The following is a 21,096-nucleotide window of genomic DNA, read 5'->3' on the forward strand; positions in this document are numbered from 1 at the left end:
CTCTTAATGAGGCATAACCGACCATTCAGGCTGATACAGTTTTATTTGTAGAAGTAAAACCTGACAGCCCAACATTGGAGCACCAAGACAATTGTTAAATGAGGTTCCAGTTAGAGGTGTCAAATGTTAAATCAGTGTTTAGAACCAGAGAGTAAGTTTTCTAAGTTTTTTTTTTTTTTTTTTTTTTTTTGAAAGGAGTGCCTTCATGCTTTCCTTTTTATTCATAAGCATCTTCCTTTTTCACTGCAGCAGAAGAAAATGCATGCTACAAACATCAAGGTCCTTTTAAGTCTAAGAAACAATCCAAACAAAACTCAAACTAGCTATAAAACAAAAGTATTTCAATGGTCAAGTGACTTTCACATAATGGCAAACTGCATTTAAGCAGTGTTTTAGATGTTAGCTAAATCACTAACCTACAGAAGTTTAATCTACTTCCAACTCAGCTTGTGTGAGTGAAAACATTGCTGGAAGAAGTTGTAGTCTTCGTAGTACACTTTGGTTATATAGAGCACATGTAGACCCTCTTTCCCCTAAAGTGAATAGGGTGACTTTTTCAGTAGTGCAGTTTCGCTGTGTACCTCATTAATTTAAATGGCCCACAACAGGTCAGATCTGATGAAGTCTTTCCTTCAAGTACTGAATACTACTTCCTCTGTATGTGCCACCACACCCTGCTAGAGCCAACAGATTGTAGAGCTAGGTCTGGTGGTTTGTTGTGTTCTACTTCTTTGTTTGTTTTAAAGCATCCTCAGATTATAATCTGAGTCTTAGGCAAGAACATGGAATTCCTGAAGTATAGCTGTTGCAGTCTATTTTAATGCTGACAAGTGAGTTAGCCGTAGGCTCTATATACCCAACATTTGAGTCCAGTTGGGACTTCCTCCCCCCCAGAAATCTACTTAGAGTTACGTATTCCAGTTAGTTCCAGTAGTTACCTAACATCCATCTGAAATGGCAGTTTAAAGAACAGACAGCAAGCTCAGTGCTGTTTGTCTATGCTAGCATATACCATTAGCCATTCAAACCCTTAAAACAAAAGCAGCAGCATTTAAACAAAGTTTACCAGTTGCAGTTTAAAACTGCTGTGCCACATACATCTATTCTAAAGCAAAGTTAGAAGACAAATTAAGTAATTCACTGCTCCACATTGCTGTAGCAGCAAGAAACTTCAGGCAGAAGAGAAAAGGCTAGCTTTAGACATCTTAAAAAGCAAGTAGCATTGCTCCTGTATACAGTACATTTCTGGCAGATCCAAGAACTGTGACAGATCGTTGGTAATTTGCAAGCTTTGGGGTCATTTGTTATTGCTGTGCTGATAAACATGACTCATTCAATCTTTCACAAGTAGTTTCATGATGCTACCCACACAAGAACTCATTCCAGCATCAAACCAGTTCACAAACAATATCTGACTGTACCTTGTGCAGTCTGTGTATCCACTCCAGGGAGAGCTACCACAGGCTTTGCAATTAGCAACTAAATAACCTGTACTGGAAACCTGTGAAGACACCATCAGTGAGATAATACAAGAAAAGACTGAAGAACCTTGTTTTTACAAAATGTATATGGCACCACAGTACAACTCATAACAACTGGAGTTTCAACACCACCTAGTTCTATCCAGATTCACAATGCACAAGTATTTTTGTTCCTCTACAGGTGATATTATTTAACTCTATTCAAGAGTTTTGTGGACACAGACTACCCCAAAGCTGTAAATTTTTTGTCTTTAGGAAAAACTTCAGGTTTAGTGATGTTGATTTGTGTACTGAGTTTGTGGTTCACCATCTCCCTGTCCCTTCACCGTGAAATCAAAATCTCATGCAGAAAGTATTCTCCTTATTTAACAAATATAAGCAAGAAACTTTGCTCTTTCAAGTCAATAACAACTTCAATTTAACTATAGAATTCTAAAGGAATACAGCTGACTTTTGCTTGCTTTTCATCTTTAGGACTATGAATACAGAAAAACAGAATTGTTAAGAGAAAACAGGCCTTAAATGCATTTAGTCTATTTGCTTATTAGAGATTGGATTAATTATACAGCTCCAAGAAGGCAGAGATTAACAAAACCAGTTGCATAAGTAACATTAGATTTTCTACCTTTAAAGTATACTCCTGACTTAAAGGGAGCTCATTTGTTACTTAAAAGAACCAAGACAGAGGGCACTCAAACAGTTTTCCTTACTGCAAAGATTTAGAGAGCTTTGAGAAAAAGATTGTAGCAGGTCTTTACTTCTAGCACAGTTTGTCAATTATGCAGGTCCAGGTACACTTTCCGTAAAGCATTCAGAAGTGCTTAATACTTGTAACCAATTTACTTCATCTTAGACTAGTACAATAGTCTCTTTGACTCAGAAGTTCTATTTTCCTCGTATTTTGAGAGGTCCACACCAAAATGGAGTAGATTTTCTTTTTTGAACCATATGCCTTAGCTCACATTGCTTTTTTAAAAAAACCTTTGAGACATACTGAATCAAGTTCAAAGTAAATGACATTTTCACCAAGCACTTCAAATTCTAGAAGCCCGTTATAGTTCATTTAATGATCATACAATCCAGACTCTCATCCTGTGAAGCATGTAAAAAACATAAAACACAACAGGCTACAATGTAGAAAGTTACAGTACAATACCAGAGCTATTCCAATAACAGTTTCTGAACAGAACTTGGGACCATCCTCCTCCCCCTCCCCTGGTTCACCCCCCAACCCCCACCCCAGCTATTCACATTTAAGTTCTATCCTCTTTTCACGTTTACATATATTTTGAATAAACGGCTAAGAAGTTTGTTGTTCTGTTTTGGCTCAGTGGATCTTCAACACAGATATTCAAGTATTAAGAAAATGCAGCTGAACAGGGATATGTGTCCTCATAGTATAGTTTACAGAGAAGTACAATATTAACTATTCTGCAGTATACTCTACCCCAAAGCCCCGAGGAAATCTTTTTAACTTGGGGATCTGTAGCCTGCTTCCAGAGATGGTGAAGATCCTCTACATGTCCATGAGATGTCATCATTTTGTTGTAAATGCAGGGATGATATGGAGCCTTTCCTTCCCCAGAAAAAAATACATGGTACTGTGGTACAATTCCCATTTTATTGGCACAGAGGCCCATGAAGACATCATCTATATAAAGGCTTGTATTGAGAGTCAGTGAAGCCTCGTATACTTTAGCCGCTACATCGCTTGATATTACATATGCAGCCCCTGCTGTGTAGTCAGGATAAGAGGGCCACTGGTACATTTCATATGGAACATAGTATTTGCTAGTCTTGTCTCTTACGGGAGGGGATCCACGATGAACACGGCCAATCCAGAGATCTTGAACACCCATTTGTGCTAGGCTTTGGAGATAGGCAACAAGATTTGGCATATGGATAAATATATCATCATCTGCAGACATAATAAACCTGGCATGAGGACAGTAGGCATTCACCCAGCTAAACTGTAGAAGTAATTTAAGAGTAAGATTGTGAAAAGTATCCAAGAAATCTTGCTGAATCAAGTCATTGTATTTCTGGTCTTCCAAATATAGTTTTCTTTGCTGCAGATGATCTGAGGGTCGTCCTAAAGCAAACAGAGTTTTAATATTGGCATTAAGTTGAGAGCGAACATATTTCTCATTTCCCCAAGTTCGTCGAATTGCATCCCTCCGATGATGGTTTTCAGGAGAAGTCTTCACAAACAACAGGAGGAGGACATCCTGCTGTTGACATTTCTCTCTGTGGTTGATCAAGTACTGGTAGCTTGATACTCTGTCCAGGTCTTCCCTGTTGACAGACAGGCTTTCATTTACAAAATTGTAGCTATTTATGAGGTATCTGTATGAATAGGACTTCATATGGCTTACAATGCGATTATCAAATGGTCCCCAAAAAATCATGAGACATAGTATGAAACAAGTGGCAAATAACTGCAAAAACTGGCATTTTCTGACTCTTCTAGGACTAACAAACATTCTGATGCAGTTCTTGTAATCCTTATTCCTGTTCAGGATCAGTGTTTTTAGAGTGCCCGTGTTTTAGCTTGAGAGCACAGTGTCACCCCTTCAGGATAAGTGTCTACTGTAAGGCATATTGTCTTTCATTCAGTATCCTTGTAAAGCCAGCTTCCTTCACAGATTTCACAAGTCATATTTCTCAAAAAGATTTTTCTTCTGTTGGAAGAGTGCAGACAGTTTTGAAAGATGGGACTTGCAGATGAGGTTTTTCCCTTTGTGGCATCTTAAAGTGAACACTAGTTCCAGTCAGATCTTCTTACTTGCTGATTTTCTTCATGAAGATTAATACCTACCAAATATAAGAAGAGGAGGGAGGGAAGATAAGAAGAGGAGGGAGGGAAGTTTCAGTGAGTTGCTATTAACCTATCTGGTTTTATGTTTCTGTCAGGGAGACTGACTTTACTGAGACATTCCCTATCACCACTCACCTACATAACCGCCCCCCTCCCCTCAAAAACCAGCAACAAGCTAGAGGCTGTCAGTAGCCCAAAACTTCCCTGAAGTTAGGAAAGGAGAGGGGGAAGCTGATGCAGAGGCTTCAGTTCTGACACAAGAAACTCTTAGGAAAACCCACCACCATTAACCAGATGACATGTTGTTTAAATTCTTTAAGCTAGGAAGCAAGCCACACACTGTACAAATGACTGAGTTTACAAGCTGTCTTTGGGCAGCCTGTTGAAGAGTGAGGTCCACACGGACACCAGTAACAGTTCCCCGGTGTCAGAGGGCCAGGCCCACCAAAACAGCCAGAGCTAGCCACTAGGCCTCGCCTCCCTCATCCCCACCACAGGTCCCTCAGGCAGCCATCCTCCCCTCACCACCACCCCACCTTGTCCAGGCTCTCAGCAAGAGGTACCGGGGACAACGGGGGCTGCCCTTGTTCCCATTTGGGAGAGGGACACAGAAGTGCAGGCAAAGCGGGGCTGTCGCCACCTCAGCGCAGCCCCACAGAGCTCCTCACAGCCAGCAATAATGGCGGAGCCAGGCCACCAACCCTGTGTGGCACTCTGAGGAGAATGGCGGGAAGGGGCCACCGCCGCTTTGCTCCCCCTGACCACAGCCAGGGTAGCACTGCACCAGCTTCATCCAGTGCCTTCCTGCCCCAGCCATGGAGCCCCTGGTTGCCTGGCAGGCAGGGTGCCATTCTCCCAGCTTGACCCTATGGGCAGGCTTGTAGAAAGTAAGCCGCCATTTCAGCCTGCCAGAGCATGACTGAAATGAGATATTAACAGAACTGCACTCCAGTGACACTCATTACCAAACACTCCATGTATTATCCTAAGACCTGTACTTCCTAGCCAGTGGTACGATAGAGATTATCTGCAACCTAAACTCAGGTGAAGACACAGGTTATGCAGCAGGTTGCAGCAGCTGGGGCCACAAACTCCTGCTCAGTTAGGCACCTCAGTCACAGCTACAGCTGCTAATACCAGACAGCTACCATCACAAGGCTACCCTCACTGACACCAGCTAGGGTCTTAGTAAAGAATCTAAAAACCACAAAGCCACACAAATCCGGCCTTCTTGCCCTGCAGTTTCTGTAAGTCGGTTCTTATGCAGGGGAGACTAGACTCCAGCTACACTAAACAAGAACATCCCAGAAGAGCAGTTACCTGCTCTTCCCATGAAAACCGGGGGTGAACTCTCAGAGCCGGAAATGTAGGACTAGCACACACTGTAAGTAAGGTACCCCATTAGCTAAGCACTTAGTGCAGGCAAACACAACCTCTGAAGCAAGAGAACATGAGCTATTGCTATTTATTATGTTAGAAGTTATGTGCAACACAAGCATTTTGAGAAATTATTTTACCCATTGGAGGTCTTGCAACTAGACAGTATTAGGAGAAACTGACTAGATAGCAATAGTAAAAGTTGATGCAATTTTGTGGTGTAGTAATCTAATGCAGGGAGGAGGGCTGAGTGCTCAAAATGGAAACCATGGACTGGTACAGTTGAAACTTGCAGACTGCAGTGCATAACAGAAAAGCTGTATGGGCAGTTTGGTGAATAACAATCAGTCAGCACTTTTTATAGTATCAGTTTAATGTTTCCAAAATGAAACGGGTTTAAGTTAAACAATGCACCTCAGAGTTATAAAGTCAGCAACTTTATATAGAATGCTACTGCAAAGCTTACTCTTGTTTCAGATGAAACAGACAAGAAACTGGACTGTCACAGAAACACAGAAGTTTGATAATTTCTGTTAGGGAAGTAGGTCTGAAAATATCTACTACTTCCTGAAAATGAGGATAAGTTTTAGTTTTCTCCTCTGTCCTACATGCTTATGTGCACTTTTCTCCAAGAAGTCTGCACTCTGCATGAAGTTGGCCAGATAACATAAATGCTGCAGCACTGTAAACTGAATTGGGTGAGGCAAAGTGTACATCAACTTGTTGACATATATAGCAGGTGTCATGAAAAGGAAAGAAAAGTAGAGTTGCACTGTAAAGCCTTTAGCAATATCCAGTCATCAGCAGAGAGGAGGAAAAATAAAGGTGACTCAGCTGAAGTGGTTAGGTTACCCACTGCCATCAGGATAGCTTAAAAACAGCTGACTGACTTCTCAGGAGTAGAGGCAGCACAAGACAAAGTACCTGTACTTACCAAGTTCAGAAATCCTAGTTACCACGTACAACTTTTTTGGATTGTACTTTGATAACAGGTTTTGGCAAAAGTCTGCAATTGCCCATGTCATCTGGGCAAAGGAAGAAGTGAAAGAACAATCAACACCGAAGTATTAACTTGAGACTACTAGTGAGGCTAACCTATGTGACAGTTGTCACTACTAGGGAAGACTAAATACACCTCAGAAAAATCCCTACCAAAGTATCTGTGCAAACAGCTTTAATTTACGGAGAAGATACAGGGGTGAGATTTGAGCATAGATCAAGTCTTCTGCTCTCCAGTATCACCTCCAAAAAGAGAGATGCTGGAAAGATTTTTTTTTTAATTCTTCATGTTGTCCTTTGAGGAAAAAAAGTAAACCCTAAAATCAACTTCAAGGCTATAAGTTGAGTCTCATTTGCTCTATTCCAGGGGAATTAAATCAGCATTTAGCAGAGAGAATTTGTTAAGAATCCTCCTCAGAAACACGTCCTTCATAAAACTTAAGTGCAATTATAGATAACCAGTACTGATGACATTTAAAGGGGCTTCCTTCCCCCCCCACCCTGCCTCCCTCAAAAACAAACAAAAAAAAGCCCAGAGACTTGCAAAGGTACTGATTCCCTAGAATCACTGTCACTGAAAGAACTTCATAGACATTCACAATACTGATCCTTTGGATTAGTTATGCCCTCCTCCCCTTAACAGCTGGCTCAACCTGTACCACACAGAAGCTATTTATTGACAATGGATTCTTAATTCTGAGGGAAAAAAAAAAAAAAAAAAAAAGCCTTCTTCCTAGGAAGAGGAAACTGTGGGACAGAGATAAAACCCTGCTTGACAGTCATTTTCCAGACCATAATTAAGGTGTTTTTGCCTCTTGGTGTGCATTCTCTTACTTGTGGCTTGGAAGCTTTTAGATGTTCTGAGATTGGAGACAGACTGGGAGAACCATGCACCCGTACAGTTCCTGTAGCTGCCTTCCCTTCAGGTATATCTAAAAAGACAACTGTGTGGTCCTCCCCCAGTTAGAAGTACTGAAAGGTTTTTTCACCCTGCAGCAACCCTACTTTTCCTAGATAGGTCTGTTTATTTAACCTGTTGGTATTACCCTAAGCACAACTGTGTCATTTGAATGAAGCAACTGTTCACAGCTCGGTACTTTGCATTCTGTAAATACTCTAGCTCCATTTTCATCCCAGAAGTGTTACACAATAGAAGGCCTTCATGATGATTTGTGGAGTGAACACTGAAAAGCAGATCCATAGGGAGCTACTTTCAGTGTCCACAGAAGTCAGTATTTGAAAGAAGTTAGTGTGAAGTTAATTTTGGGATAGAAATAGAACAGTTTTGTTTTGGAAAGTCCAGTGAGGAGACAGAGGAGATTAAAGAAACAGACACCTCAGACATGAAACACAGACACTTGTGGGAGGGACCCCAGAGAAAACTCCCACAGGAGAGACTGCCCAACACAAAAGATTCCATACCATCACCCTGAGAGAAACTGAAACCCAAGAAGAGACCAGCTGAGAGCACCCAGAGGGAACATTCCCTCACCCCCAACTACAACGTTTGTGGTACAATACAAAGGCTGGGCTTCAATTCATCTGTAATCAATTTGACACAGCACACCCCCAAATCACATCTGGTTTTAGAACAAAGATTATTTGATCATCAGGTATACTTCTGCCCTGTGCAGAAGGAAAGAAACATGGGATAGTTCAGATCACAAGCAGCTTTCTCAAGCAATGCAGGATATTCTAATAAACACTTCAGAGCTTCTTTTTAAGGAAAAAAAAAAAAAAAACACTACCACCAGCTTGTAGCAACAGTCCCTTTCTTATCAAATCTTGCATGGTATTTGGAAAGACTTAAACTTGGCCATCTTACTGGAGATAAGAGTAATTGGTTACTTAAAGGATGAATGAATGACAAGGATTTCCCTGCTTAGTTACATACAGACAGAATCAGCTGTTCAGATTAAGGATATTTCTAGCTACAATCAATTTTGTTTCATCCAAATGCCAGCTTTGGTGCCCACATTATCCCTTTTATTTGGCTTGCAGCATATGACAGAAAGACCTCAAGGAAGCAGCAGCCCTTCAGCAAACTCAAATATTTATGAAGTTAAATGCTCATTCTTGGCTGTTCCAGAGAACAGCTAATTAGTTTAAGGGTGCAGTTCCATGCGATTGAGCTCAATAAAAAGGTTACTGCTGCCAGCTGAGGATGGCCTTACACTCATTCATTCTTCATCCCTGACCTCTCATCACCACCACACAGACCTCCTGCAGCTTTCATCAGCTCTGAAGCTTATGTAGTCGCTCAGCAAATCAAGTTCAGTTCATTCCTTCCAAACTCTTCCTCAAAAACCAACCTGTTGAAACAGTGAAGTAACAGCAAGCAATTTGGGTCAGGCTGCGTCTAGAGGCAATACTCAGATTACAACGGGACTCAGGGGTTTTGTTTTGCAGAACCAAAGCATTACATTCATCGTTTCTGAAGCTTTCACTTTCACCTACGGCTACTTCCAAGCTTTGCATTACTACAAGAAACTTGAAATCCTGGGATGGGCTTCTGGGCTGTAGTCAGGGCAGCCCTGTCACTGAACTACCCCAGATCAGCTTCTTTGATAGTGCTACCTTGACATTACTTCATCCTGCTAGAAGACTTCAGATGTCACAAAGACCCCAGCTGCAGCAGCACTTCCCCTGCACTGCAGGGATGTATCCAACAGGAAGGGATAGTAGTCAGACAGCAGAGACTAAGATTAGCACAGCCTGGATTTCAGTTCAGGCGTAATTGTCAAACCTAGTGTAAGAATGAGGATGATCCTGAAAAGAATACTCTGGATTTTCTTTAGGCTTTCAAAGTCTGAACCCTGTAGCTGCTGCCTAAACAAAGAACACAAGTTTTGGCATGTTTGAGCCTTTTCATTGTTAGGTAGAATTTAAAACTTTTGCAGTGTTTGGTTTCTGAACAATTTAAGCAGTTATAATCCTTATGAAATTGAACTCCTCCATCTCCAGCAATATTTCTGTACTGCCTGCACCAGAAGACCAAAGAAAATTTAGCTTTAAGTTAACACATCAAACAAACATGTAATTGTGTTCTCATGGCTTATCACTTTCCCTTTCCTAGTAACTAGAGGCTAAGAAGGTATGTGCCTATGGTAATGGAAGCAAGGCCTGAGCTGATTTTGCTGCTCACAACTTCAGCTACAAGATTACACAACTCAGTTTCTCACTATTTTTTCTGTTGCTGGCATGTCTTCGCAAGTCATGTTATCTGGCATTTCTACCCTGGCCTATATCCTTCTCCTTTGCTCCTTTGTATTTGAAGAGTTTGTACACTAACAAGTTTCACTGAGATAGATATTCAAGTTCCTCATAAAAGCTATACCAAGAAAGAAAGAAAACTGAACAGAAACAAGTCATACCCAACACTATAGTGACAGATGTTTTAGAAAAAAAAAAATGTGGCAAGGTCCTTAGCTGATCCTTCCTTCCTACATAGCTCACAGGCTCCAAGATTGAAGGAAAGCACAGGCATACATCCTCCAAAGAGAGCTTCATGTAGTGTCAAAACCTCCCCTGCTACACGTTGTTCTGTATAAAACTGGTGAGAGATGGGAGTCAATTGGGACAGTTACCGCTTAGGAAGAAACGTCAAGAAGATAACAATCAAAAAGAAGCAATCTAGAGTTAGAAAGAAAGTGTAGAAAGACAGGTGATAAGTATTGCATCAATAAGGAACATAAATGCAGAAGTGACATGGTTCAGTTTCAGAATCATTTAACCCATCATCAGCAATTTCACATGCAAGCTTTGCCTGTTCATTTTACTGTTCACCTGCAACCTGCAGGTAGGGTACAGTTTCCTGGAATAGTTGAGTCAGCATTAAATGCTCTTTGTGCATGCATTGAGAACTTCTCAGATTGAACAGAGACCCAATTAAGATGGACATCCAGCATCTTCCTAAGCTTGATCTTCTGTACTCGATGGTTCTGTAGTTGTTCAGTCAAGAAGAATCCCTCTATTAAAAAAGGCATTGAGGTACAGCACTCTCTCAAGGGGAACTTCAAATCAGAAAAAAAAAATACAGCAACATGTAGAAAAAAAGTGAATCAAAGGCTGCAACCACTTGTTGCTCCTCATTGATCTGCAATGTTTGCAGTTGCTGAGGCAATCTCTGAAGTGTTGGTTGGCAGAGAAATTCAAAGGATGGCAAAGCATTAGATGGCAATTGAGAAAAGCATTTTAGCTCCTTCAGGGTTGGAAGCAAGACATACTGTAAATGATTAGGACTGCCATGAAACAGCTAATTGCCAGCAGAGGTTTAGTTCCTAGAGATATTTATATGCGCTATAGCAATTGGGTGAAAAGGACAAGAATTTTCTTCCATTTCTTCTAAAACACAGCAGCATGCTTCCTAACTGCTATGAATGAATCTAAGTGGAGGCATCTGCTAGAAGGAGAAAAAGGCAAGCCTCCTTCCACAAGCTGCTTTCAGCAGGATCAGTCCCCCTGAACAGCTACTGTGCAGACAGCAGGAGAGGTATAGGACCACCCCTTTCAAACACCAGTTTACAAGGTTTTCAGTTGCTTTAACTTGCTATAGCCAATGCAGGCTATTCCCCAGACAAGCTATAAAGGAGGACTGTTTCCAAGTATAAAAGCCTACAAAATATGAATGATTTAGTAGCTCAAGGGATTTTACCTAAAATACACAAGCACTGACATGAAGTTCTGTGATTTTGTGCTAGATTGAGCTAGTGAAAAGAGCTAGTTCTTTGCACTGCCAGTAAGTATAATATTCTAAAGTTTCAGAGTCTGGCAGTTACATGATTGAGGCCACATGCCCTCATTTTCTGAAAAGGTTGACAAAGTATGTACTAACTTCCATGCAAGCAAGTCAAAGCTCCAAGAGAGCTACAAAGGCTGTAACGGTACCTATACCACAACCCAACACGTGTTTTGGCAGATAGCACCGATGAGCTCTGAGCTCTAATACCATCCTGAGCAGCAGTCTGCATTTACGCAAGCTCACTTTCATAGTGCTAGTATTTAAAAGATGTGTCAGACTGGTACACATTCCTTTCGAATCCCGTGTGCTAAAGCAGAAGTATACACAAAACAGGCAAAGCACATTAGCTGCAGCTGTTAATAATGTTACCCACCAGTGTGAATGGCAGAGCTTGAATTTCAAAGCCACATAGGACATAGTGTTTACACACCCTGATCTGTTCAGTATAAAAAGCCAAACTGTACTCTTAGATTCACAGATAAAATCTAAGAGAACAAGCACTTTTGATAAGCATCAGTGCCACAGAAAGTTAGAGCTGCCATTTCCCGTTAATGGTGAAACATCTTTTTCATTCTACAAGGAGCCTGAAAGCATACACACATGGGACCATCATTTTCTTGAAGAAAGAAAAATGACAGAAAGGAAAAGACAGTAAGAATTACCAGAAATACATGAACTGCCATTTCACATGTTTAATAGCCACAAGTAACGTACAGGTTTCAAGAAGAGTTCTTAACCTTAAGTTGAAGTTCAAGACACGTGGTCAGCAGACTGTATTGCAGCCAACTTAGTGATGACGGCACGTAAAAACAAGCACATCGTATTTATGCTTAGACAGTAAGGAACTTGGTTGTTTGTAGTGGTGGTCAGCAAGATACTGCTTTGCTTATAATTCCTTATCTTAGGTGATTCACTGACTGCAATTACAACCAATTAAGCACACCTTGTGACTTCAAATAACATAACTCTTTGTAAAGAAACTAACACATCTGCAGCTTGTTTTTGTCTGAGTGCCAATGCCCAATTACTCAATAATTGTTTGTAAAGGTGGTTTCCCCACTGTCACTTTTTTGTTTAGTTCTCATGATTGCTGTGTAGGTACCACTTCAACAAATACTTTAAGAACTACCCCAAGCTAAGCAGTAGCAAAAAGGCTAGGTAAATACTATATAAGCTTTCCAGTGCTACTGCTACAGGCACCCATAACTATCCCACCACACATTAAGCTGTTTCCTTTTGCTAGTAGAACTTTTGTCAGTTAAATATTTATAAGTAAGAGGAAAAGCAACATGGAGAGCTGTACTGCTCGGTCAGTCTAGTCCAGTGTCTTTCTTTTCAGTTTAACATCTCATATAGCCACAAATTAAGAATAAACATGTAATTAGTTCTGCCTGCACTGATCAGAGATTTCCTAAGCAACACGATTTTCCACCACTCATCTGCTGGCTGTCCATACCACCAGTAATAAACTTGACCAGCACCTGCTTTTAATTTGATTTTTTAGGTCCCTTGCTAATTTTCAGGAAGGTCCATCTCCTACTGTTTGCTCTGGATCAGGAACAGTGAGACAGCTACATAACTCCTGTAACTGTGGTATGGGCCACCACAGTTATAGGGAAGGAATAAGTGTTTTTTCAAGAAGTTTTTAGTTGCAGGAAGGTCAAAACTGCTGTTAGCCCCTAGAAGAAACTGCAGAAGAGCATACAGAAGCCACAGAGCCACCCCCTCCTTCCCTAAAGTTCTTCCACCACCACCACCCTTTCTATGGAGAGGGTCTGCTGTTTACCAGTATTAGCGAAAAACCCACCTGAGAATCTTGCTGAACATTAAAACACACACAAAAACCTCACAAAGATGTGAAGCTTTCAGAGCTCAAGTAGAAACCTCAGCTTTTGCAAGCCCAAGGTTCAGTGCTGTTAGCAGTGCAGGGCTTACCCAACAGCTGCCAGGCGGTGAAAGGCCTTGCTACATTCTCTATCAGTTTTAATCTAATACCTAACATAAGCAGCTAAGGAGTCTGCCATGCCAGACAACATTGGAAGCAGTTGAGAAAGGCAAACAAATTTGACAAAACCTCAGGCTTCACCCCATTGCGTGGAGAGGAGGAGGAAGTTTTAAGCAGCTATTCCACACTAGCCTCCTCCTTCCTCCCACCAAACAGCCTAGTAACAGTAAGGAAAGACCATGCAGAGACCACACAAGTGAAGTTCTGCCCTATTGATAAGTGTACTCAGCTTCATTTAAAAAAAAAAAAAAAAAGATTTAAAGCCAATGTAGAAGTCTAGTCTTTCACAGAGCACACTTAATATTGCTCATACTCCTGCTTTGCTTTAAAATGAAAGTGAACAATTTTATTCTCGGAACAATGAAAGCCCACCAAAAATAGGAAGAAAAACCTGCTTGTTTCAGTGCTGAGCTTGGCTCCAGAACCCTCTTTTTGGTGTAGGAGAGAAAAAAATAAATCCTATTATGCAAAGAAAGTACTAGAAATGTAATCCAAATAGGAACCCATCTTTCCCCTTTTTGTGTGCAGTTAATAGTCTTCCTGCTTCAGTGAGACTTCAGTCAGCACTTCTCATAGCCTCTAGAAAGCCCCCATCCCTCCATTTTATAGTAGATCATTTCTGATTAGATCATATTTGGAACCTTATCTTAAAGCTTGCACAAATAGGATAAAGAACTTCCTGATTATTCAATCACTTGGAATAGCATAAATACACGTGAAAAGCACTTGAAAAAACAGATAGGTACTGCACACTGTTCCTTTGGCTTTGGCAGAATCACACCTTGTTCATTCTCCCACCCTCCTGTTCACTGCTGTACATAGCTGTCAGCAACTCTTAAGCTGAAGAAGCATTGTATTCTACTTCGGGCTTAGCGAAGCTGAAGAGACCCTGTCTTGCTATTAATGGCTCTTGGATAATCACATCTAATGGGTTATCTTGTTTCATTAATAGGAAATGAATCTATCTGAATCTAGTAAGCAGTTTGACTATATATCCTCCTTTTGTTCTACATTTGTGCTTAGTTTATTTCCTTAAGAGTTAATTCCAATTTGAGGTAGTTCAGCATAAGTCTGCTAACAATATTTACACTGCATCTGCATGTGTTGAGTGTGTCTATATAGCTTTAATTTCAATAAAAACGTCAACTTTTAATTTTTGTTGATGTATCTTGAATGACTAAAAGCTTTACTTTTATTGAAATTAAAGTTATGTAAGCAGCACCTTGAATTCAACCGAGAAGTCACCCTAACTGTAGGGGAATCATGTAGAAATAGCAACCTGACTTGACTCTCCATTTCTCATCAGTCCTAACTTCAGACTGCCATTCTGAAGGCATTCATGAAGCCTCCAGTAGCACAATGAGAAATTCCCAAATGGTTTTAAAATTGACCGCATAAACATGTTAGATGCATTATGTGAAGAGGTACGTGTAGTTTGAGGAAAGGCAAAAGGCTCCTGTCAGTTAAGCAGTTCCCTTCAAAACCTGTTAGGTTCATGCTCTTAGTTTTCAAGACAGTCAGATATGCTTCATATCAAAAGCTTTTGGTTCTCTTTTGTATTTCATGTGTTTTCTAATTTACAGACTCCTACATACATGTTGGGGGTCTCCATGCACGTTTGCTTCTCTCTGGCTTGCTTGAAACATCTCAGATTTGATGATAAAGTGGATGGAGAACCGCCTCAAAAACCAAAGTAGCTGCAGATTGGCTGGAATAGCAGCAGCTCAAGGCTTTGTTTAAGCCTGCCTGCAAGATGGGTGGGATGAATTCCATTAATCCTCTCCCACTTCTGTGGTAACCAAGGAGAATTCTGGCCCTATATACAGCCCTTTCTGCCATGCAGCAAGGCCAGAGACTGAACAGGAGACACTCATCTGCCTTTGGTTGTGAAATACGGGGAGCAGGAGCACTACAAGCCCACAGCAGAAAAGAACCGACACACACACTCCCATACCCTTAGGAGAAATGTGACAGTACAGCAGGTTGTAGCAAGTGGGACTTAAACAGCATCTGGCAGTTTCTCATTTACTGTGGTTGAAGTGCCCTGAGACCTGCAAGCAGTCTGCTGGCTATCACAAGCCCAGAACAGAGGACTGCAAAGAATTCTTCAGGCCTAACTTCATGATTCAAACCAGATAAACAAAGGAGCTGTACCACTCCCAACATTTCAAAGGCAGTGAGATTTCTTTAAGACTACAGCCTTTGTAAATTAAATGAAGCGACTTGTGCACTTACATTTAGCCAGCAGTACTCATCTCTGCTCATGAGAAGTAGATAGGTCACACTACTTAATAATACCTGAATTTAGTGAAAACACATGTTTATACACACACCCCCTCACACAAGACTAACATATGGCCAGCAATATAGCTGAAACACATACTGCAGATTAAGAATTGCTGCAAGGACTATTTAGTGAAACAAAAATAAGGAGAACCTAAAATGGAATTCACTGTGAAACAGACCAAAAACACCAGTCTGTGAACTCTAAACAGAAGGTACAAAGACAAGAGCAGAAGCATACAAGACAGGGATGAACTTAAGGCAGAAGGAAACAAACAGAAAGACATCCATTAACGAGCCTGATGGTTCTAGAAAGTTGAACTTTGAAATAATGCAATAGAAAGTCAGTACCCTTAGTTACTGTAGTTCACTTTACCTCATCTTAATGATACACCAGGATGTGTAATGCTGTTTTAAGTGGCAAGTCCTAGGTGAAATACTAGTCTTTCCTTAGTTAACCAATTCAAGTAGAAGAAAAGCCATCCATCCATTTCATAGGCCATGAAAAAGCTAAGCAGTGGAAGGGGGAAGCCCCCATATATAGTATTGTATATAGTAGTGGGTTTGGGGGGAGGGTTGTGGAAAGAAGAGCCATACGTTTCCTGCCCTAAGAGAAAATGGCACTTTACCTCATTTGGTAGAAACCACTTCTGGTCTTGTCAGAAATGAAAGTAGAACTTTGAAGTTTCAAGATGCAGCAGGAGAAGTAGTGTGAACAGAGACTGACTTATTGGGACAGCAGTACTCTGGGGCAGAGTTCTATTTGAAGCAAGTTTCCTCAGCTCTCAATGGAGAGAACTAGCTAAAATACCTACCTTAGCTAATAAGTCCTACCACACCTCCCAAACATACGATTCGTGTTGATCAAATAAGTTATTTGTTTCAGAAGTTGTTTGGGAATCCCTAATGAACAGCTTGACTTGCTGCACTGTGAAAGGTGGCAGCACATCTTCAGAGCATGACAGTATTCCTGGTAGTTCTGAGTGACCAAACACTCTTTATTCAAGTTTAAAACTACATCCAGCAGTATGTAGATGGTACCAGACAGTCAAGCTCAACCTCATGAAGCCGGTTCACAGCAAACTTGTTCTTTGGTATGAGACAGGAATTCCTACAGTTTGATATTAGCAAGATGTAGACATGTCTCTTCAACAGTCCTTCAAACTAAGTTGCTTTCCCTTACAACATTCCCTTCTTTCAAGGTCATCTGTCCTCAGGCTGCTTGGGATCTTGTAGGTTTTCCAATTTAGACATCTAGCAGCGACATCTCCAAGCCACAGTTTTATCTATGTTAAGATCAGACTATGAAACAACTAAAGCAACAGGTAGACTTCAGGACTGGTAGAGGTTCACTCTAAAAAGATTCAATTCCAAAGCAGAGGGGTTGTTTCATCATATTATTTCTGTACATTGTGGTAACTTCGACACTGACTGTAGTATTTAGGTCAAGAATCACCTTTCAAAGATCCTTCCATAGCATTCCCCCTTGATGCCAAGGGCAAGTGTGATATCCATGATGCTTCTGAAAGAAGAAGGGAAATCTCAAGCATCCCTGAGAATTTTGTTAGACCTTGAAGACTCAAGATACATAGATCAGGACAGCTCAAACAGACCTCATTTTGGGATCTGGACTACACTTCCAAGTGTTGCTGAGATCCCAGATACACAAGCATTTCCTGTATCAGCAAGGAATCTGATTGTCACTTCTAGGTAGCTTGACAGAAACAGACCACACTGCTTTATATTGGAATTTAAAGGTTGATTATTCAGCAGACCACAGTAATAACTAATCAAATAGCCTCACCCCAGATACTCAGTGTCCTCGGAAGCTAAGGAGGGTACCTCACTATACTCTATAAGCCATATAGAAGGAAGAACTAGCAGTGCCACACTAATCCATCACTTTTGTTGCCAATTCCAAGGCCAGCAGACCTATTGCAGGAACAAAACCACGGTAAGTTCTCCCAGTAAAAAACCCGTTACTTGTGTCCACCCAAGCCCTTTCTCTAAGTGAGATCTTCAAGTTAAAGGATCACCTAAAGAATTCTTCAGGCATAGATTGATAGCTATGGGAGATGAGGCAATGTTTAGTACATCCTAAATGCATTATAGGTAACATTGTAGGTAAAGCATAACACTGCATACATAAGCCACCGGCTTTTCAAATAAGCCATGACTTGCAGGATTTTCCACATGCTGCTCCCCAGTCTGTAGGTGAATTACCATTCCTAGTTTCAGTACTTGCTACTCCAGTTTGGCCAGATGTCAGAGACACCGTCCCAACTACTGCTTTGGGCAGCATTAGTAACCAGCTTGCAACTCAGTTTATGAAGCTAAAGAAAGCAGCAAGCGACACAGTTTTAATTCACTCAGTGGAAGAGAACTAGTAAGCAAACACTGCTGGTAAATTTCAAAGCAGAAAAAAAATATATCCACAAATCCTTACCAGTGCAGGAACCTGCATTTTCACTGAAATTACATTTCCTTAGACATCAGATGATGGGCTTCCAGGAATCTAGTCCTGTGCAGAACAGACAACCAGTAGCCCCGTAACACCAGCACAACACCCAGCTCTGCGTGATGCTCCAGCCTTCTGGATATACTGCTGGAATATTCCACAGCTGTTGTTCTCAACCATGCTTTGCTATCTACTGCCCTGATCAATAGAAAAAGCTAGCATTTACACTGCCTTGGAACACAGCTATTTTCATTTTTTTCTAAAACATTTATTCATTTCTTAAGCACATCCTTTTCCTCTTCCAACTGCTAGGAGATAACTACCACCAAGATGCATCATACAAACTAGCTTGAAACATTTGCACACACTACTGCTGAGAGATCCTCAGACATAAGCCCCAACAGGCAAGAGATGAGGATGCTCCAGCACAGACGAGCAGCCCAACCAAGTTCTCCACCTCCTTGCGCAGCCAAAGCAGGCTTTTTATCTTCAGGCTTAACTTCAAGCTTTTTATCATTGCCTTGAAACAACGCGGAGTAGCTTACAGCAGAGCCAAGCCGGTCTCCCACCTCCAGACAGACTCCGAGACCTTCCTGAGGAGCACTTCTAACAAAGCTGGCTGCCCTGAAGAGCTCAGGAACTTCCAGCAGGATGCCGCTGCGTCCTCCCCCGTGTCCTCCTCGGGGGGCAGCCCGCAAGCCCCGGCCCCCCCGGGGACGACCCCGGCCCTCGGCTTAGGGCTTCAGCGCCCTCCCCAGCGGCTGCGCGGAGCTCCCTGGGGGACAGGACACCGCTTCCAACCACGCCGGGGAACAAAGGAGGGAACCGACCCGGCCCTTCACAGCCGCCTCCCCGCCTGGGCGGGCACGCCCACGGCCAGGGGAGGGGAAAAAAAAAAAAAAAAAAAAAAAAAGGAAAAAGAGGGAAAAAGCAAAAAAACAGAAGGTTTTTGAGCTGTACAGGCGGGCTAAGCACAAACGCGCTTCCTAACCGCGTTCGGTAAATCCCCCTTACTCTTAGGGCATTCTCTCAAGCCGATTATCTTCTCCGGAGCTCCCGCAAAAGAAGTTTGGGGAAGGGCGCCGAGGAGCGGCCGCGGCGCTAATTAGGGCGTTAATGAGGCCGGGGAGGGCTCGGGGCTGCCCCAACCCCCGCGGGCCCGTGCTGCAAGCCGCGGCCGAGCGGAGCAGCTCCCAGCCGGATCGGCGACTTTCTTGGGTGGGAAGGGCTGGGAAAGAAAGAGAAAAGTGCACAGGGAAAGATTTTTCTTTTCCTTTCCAGTAGTGAAAATAAGAATAAAAGCTAGTAATTGGGAGGAGGGAAGCGGGAGGGGCTCCCGGGGCGGGGGAAAGCAGCGCGGCTTTGAATGGGCTGCGGGAGGGAGCGCACCGCGCTGGGACCGGGGGGACCCTGCGAGGATTTGGGGGACCCTGAGGGATTTGGAGGCCCCCCGGCTTTGTTTCGGGACACAAGACAGCCAGGCAGAGGGCAGAGATCGGGCTGAAGGGGATTTGCTAGGACGGTGCATAGAAGGCGGTAGGAAACGGACTGAAGTTTGGGGCTCGTTTGCCACAGAAATGTGCAAGCCCGCAGCCCAGCGCCAAGCCGGCTTTGAGGGGTAAGCAAGGAGCGCACGGAGTCGGGCTGGAGCCGAAAACTTTGGGACAAAGCCGCCGGAAGACTTGGCTGAGGCAGGGAACCGCAGCTCCGGCCCCGCGGCCAGGCGCCCCCTCCTCTGAGGAGCCCAGCCCTCGCACTCCCTGCGGCTGGAGAGAAGAGAAAAGCACTTATGGAAACAGCAACTTTCCACGGATTTTAACCGCCCTGCTCCTCGCCTCGCTACGGACGGGGCTGAGAAGGGACCGAGCTGCCTGCTTTTGGCGAGGGGACGAGCTCAAGAAGCGGGAAAGAGGGAAGGAAGGACCCGCACCGACCTCGGGAGCTCACCCAGCGCAGCGGCCGGCCGCCTTCTCCTCGCCGCCTCTCCTTCCTCGGGGAAGAGGACTCGCCCAGCCCGCTCCCGGGGCCGCCCCATTCACTCAGGATATAGGATCCCTCGGCTCCGGGAACCAATGGGCTCCTCCTCCCCTCCTCCTCCTCCTCGTCTTCTCCTCCTCCTCCTCCTTCTCCTCCTCGTCTTCTCCTCCTCCTTGTTCCTCAGCAGAGCCCCGGGGCTCCCCACCGCCTTGGCGAGCACCGCGCTCGGGGGCCAGCCGGAGGCAGCCCCTGCTTCCTCTTCCTCTCCTGAGGCTCAAACCAGTTGCTTCTGTGGTCTGAAGTTCCTACGGATAAGATTTGTACCTTAAAAGGGATATCGGGAGTCACGGTGCAGGCGTAGCTGTCGCTGCTGTAAGCCTCCGAAGGCTCCGCGCCTTCCCATAGCCGGCTGCTTGGTGCGGAGGGCACGGAGCTGACCGAGGCTCTGCACAGCTTGGCTGGAAACATTCAGAGCAGGAAGGAAAGAAGAGGGTTTGAGGGTTTGGTTATTATTATTTTCCCTCCTACCTTCTCCACAAACCTTGGGGATTTCTTTGCGTCATCCTGAGGAGGATGCTCTTTTCTAAACTCTTCTAAGTCATTTTTAGACAGACCGGATTTTCAGGGGCTGAAAATGTGCCCGTTCCTTGCGGTGCTTCGGGTTCAGTCAGTCTCTATAGACAAAGATCGGGAGTATTTAAAAACCAAATGACGGTAAGGAACGTGCCTTCCTTAAAGTCTTTTGCAAACTTCTTATAAAGAGAAAAACTAGGTTAAAATAAAATAAAAAATAATAAAAAAAAAACTTTCAAATTAGGCTGAAAAGCTTCTCTAACATTGTGCCTCGTGTGTTTGAGGAGGCACTCTGAGATTTCTCACTGAACACAAATATCAGACGTGGGCTCATTGTGTATCTCCTATTCTCTCACAGACTGTGATTGATTGAATTATTCCTGA

General features: G+C 43.0%; 2 protein-coding genes across 18 annotated transcripts in view; one reads left to right on the plus strand and one right to left on the minus strand.

The window, feature by feature from the left end:
* The window catches only part of MCF2L2 (MCF.2 cell line derived transforming sequence-like 2), a 154,526-nt gene that overhangs the window by 76,545 nt on the left and 56,885 nt on the right, over positions 1 to 21,096 (plus strand). The gene's annotated exons all lie outside the window — the stretch shown is intronic.
* B3GNT5 (UDP-GlcNAc:betaGal beta-1,3-N-acetylglucosaminyltransferase 5) lies at positions 25 to 20,598 on the minus strand. 7 transcript variants are annotated; one of them, XM_035334052.1, is made up of 2 exons: positions 20,464 to 20,598; positions 25 to 4,295 (listed from the first exon to the last, which is right to left on the minus strand). In XM_035334052.1, exon 2 carries the CDS (start codon positions 3,962 to 3,964, stop codon positions 2,840 to 2,842), a length of 1,125 nt encoding a protein of 374 aa, XP_035189943.1. In that variant the 5' UTR covers positions 3,965 to 4,295; positions 20,464 to 20,598; the 3' UTR covers positions 25 to 2,839. The 7 variants fall into 7 exon arrangements, with proteins under 7 accessions (XP_035189943.1, XP_035189945.1, XP_035189939.1 ...); XM_035334054.1 differs by lacking the exon at positions 20,464 to 20,598 and adding an exon at positions 20,345 to 20,365; XM_035334048.1 differs by lacking the exon at positions 20,464 to 20,598 and adding an exon at positions 20,097 to 20,237.

The sequence above is a fragment of the Oxyura jamaicensis genome, chromosome 9 (genome assembly GCF_011077185.1).
Source record: "Oxyura jamaicensis isolate SHBP4307 breed ruddy duck chromosome 9, BPBGC_Ojam_1.0, whole genome shotgun sequence".
Classification (NCBI taxonomy): domain Eukaryota; kingdom Metazoa; phylum Chordata; class Aves; order Anseriformes; family Anatidae; genus Oxyura; species Oxyura jamaicensis.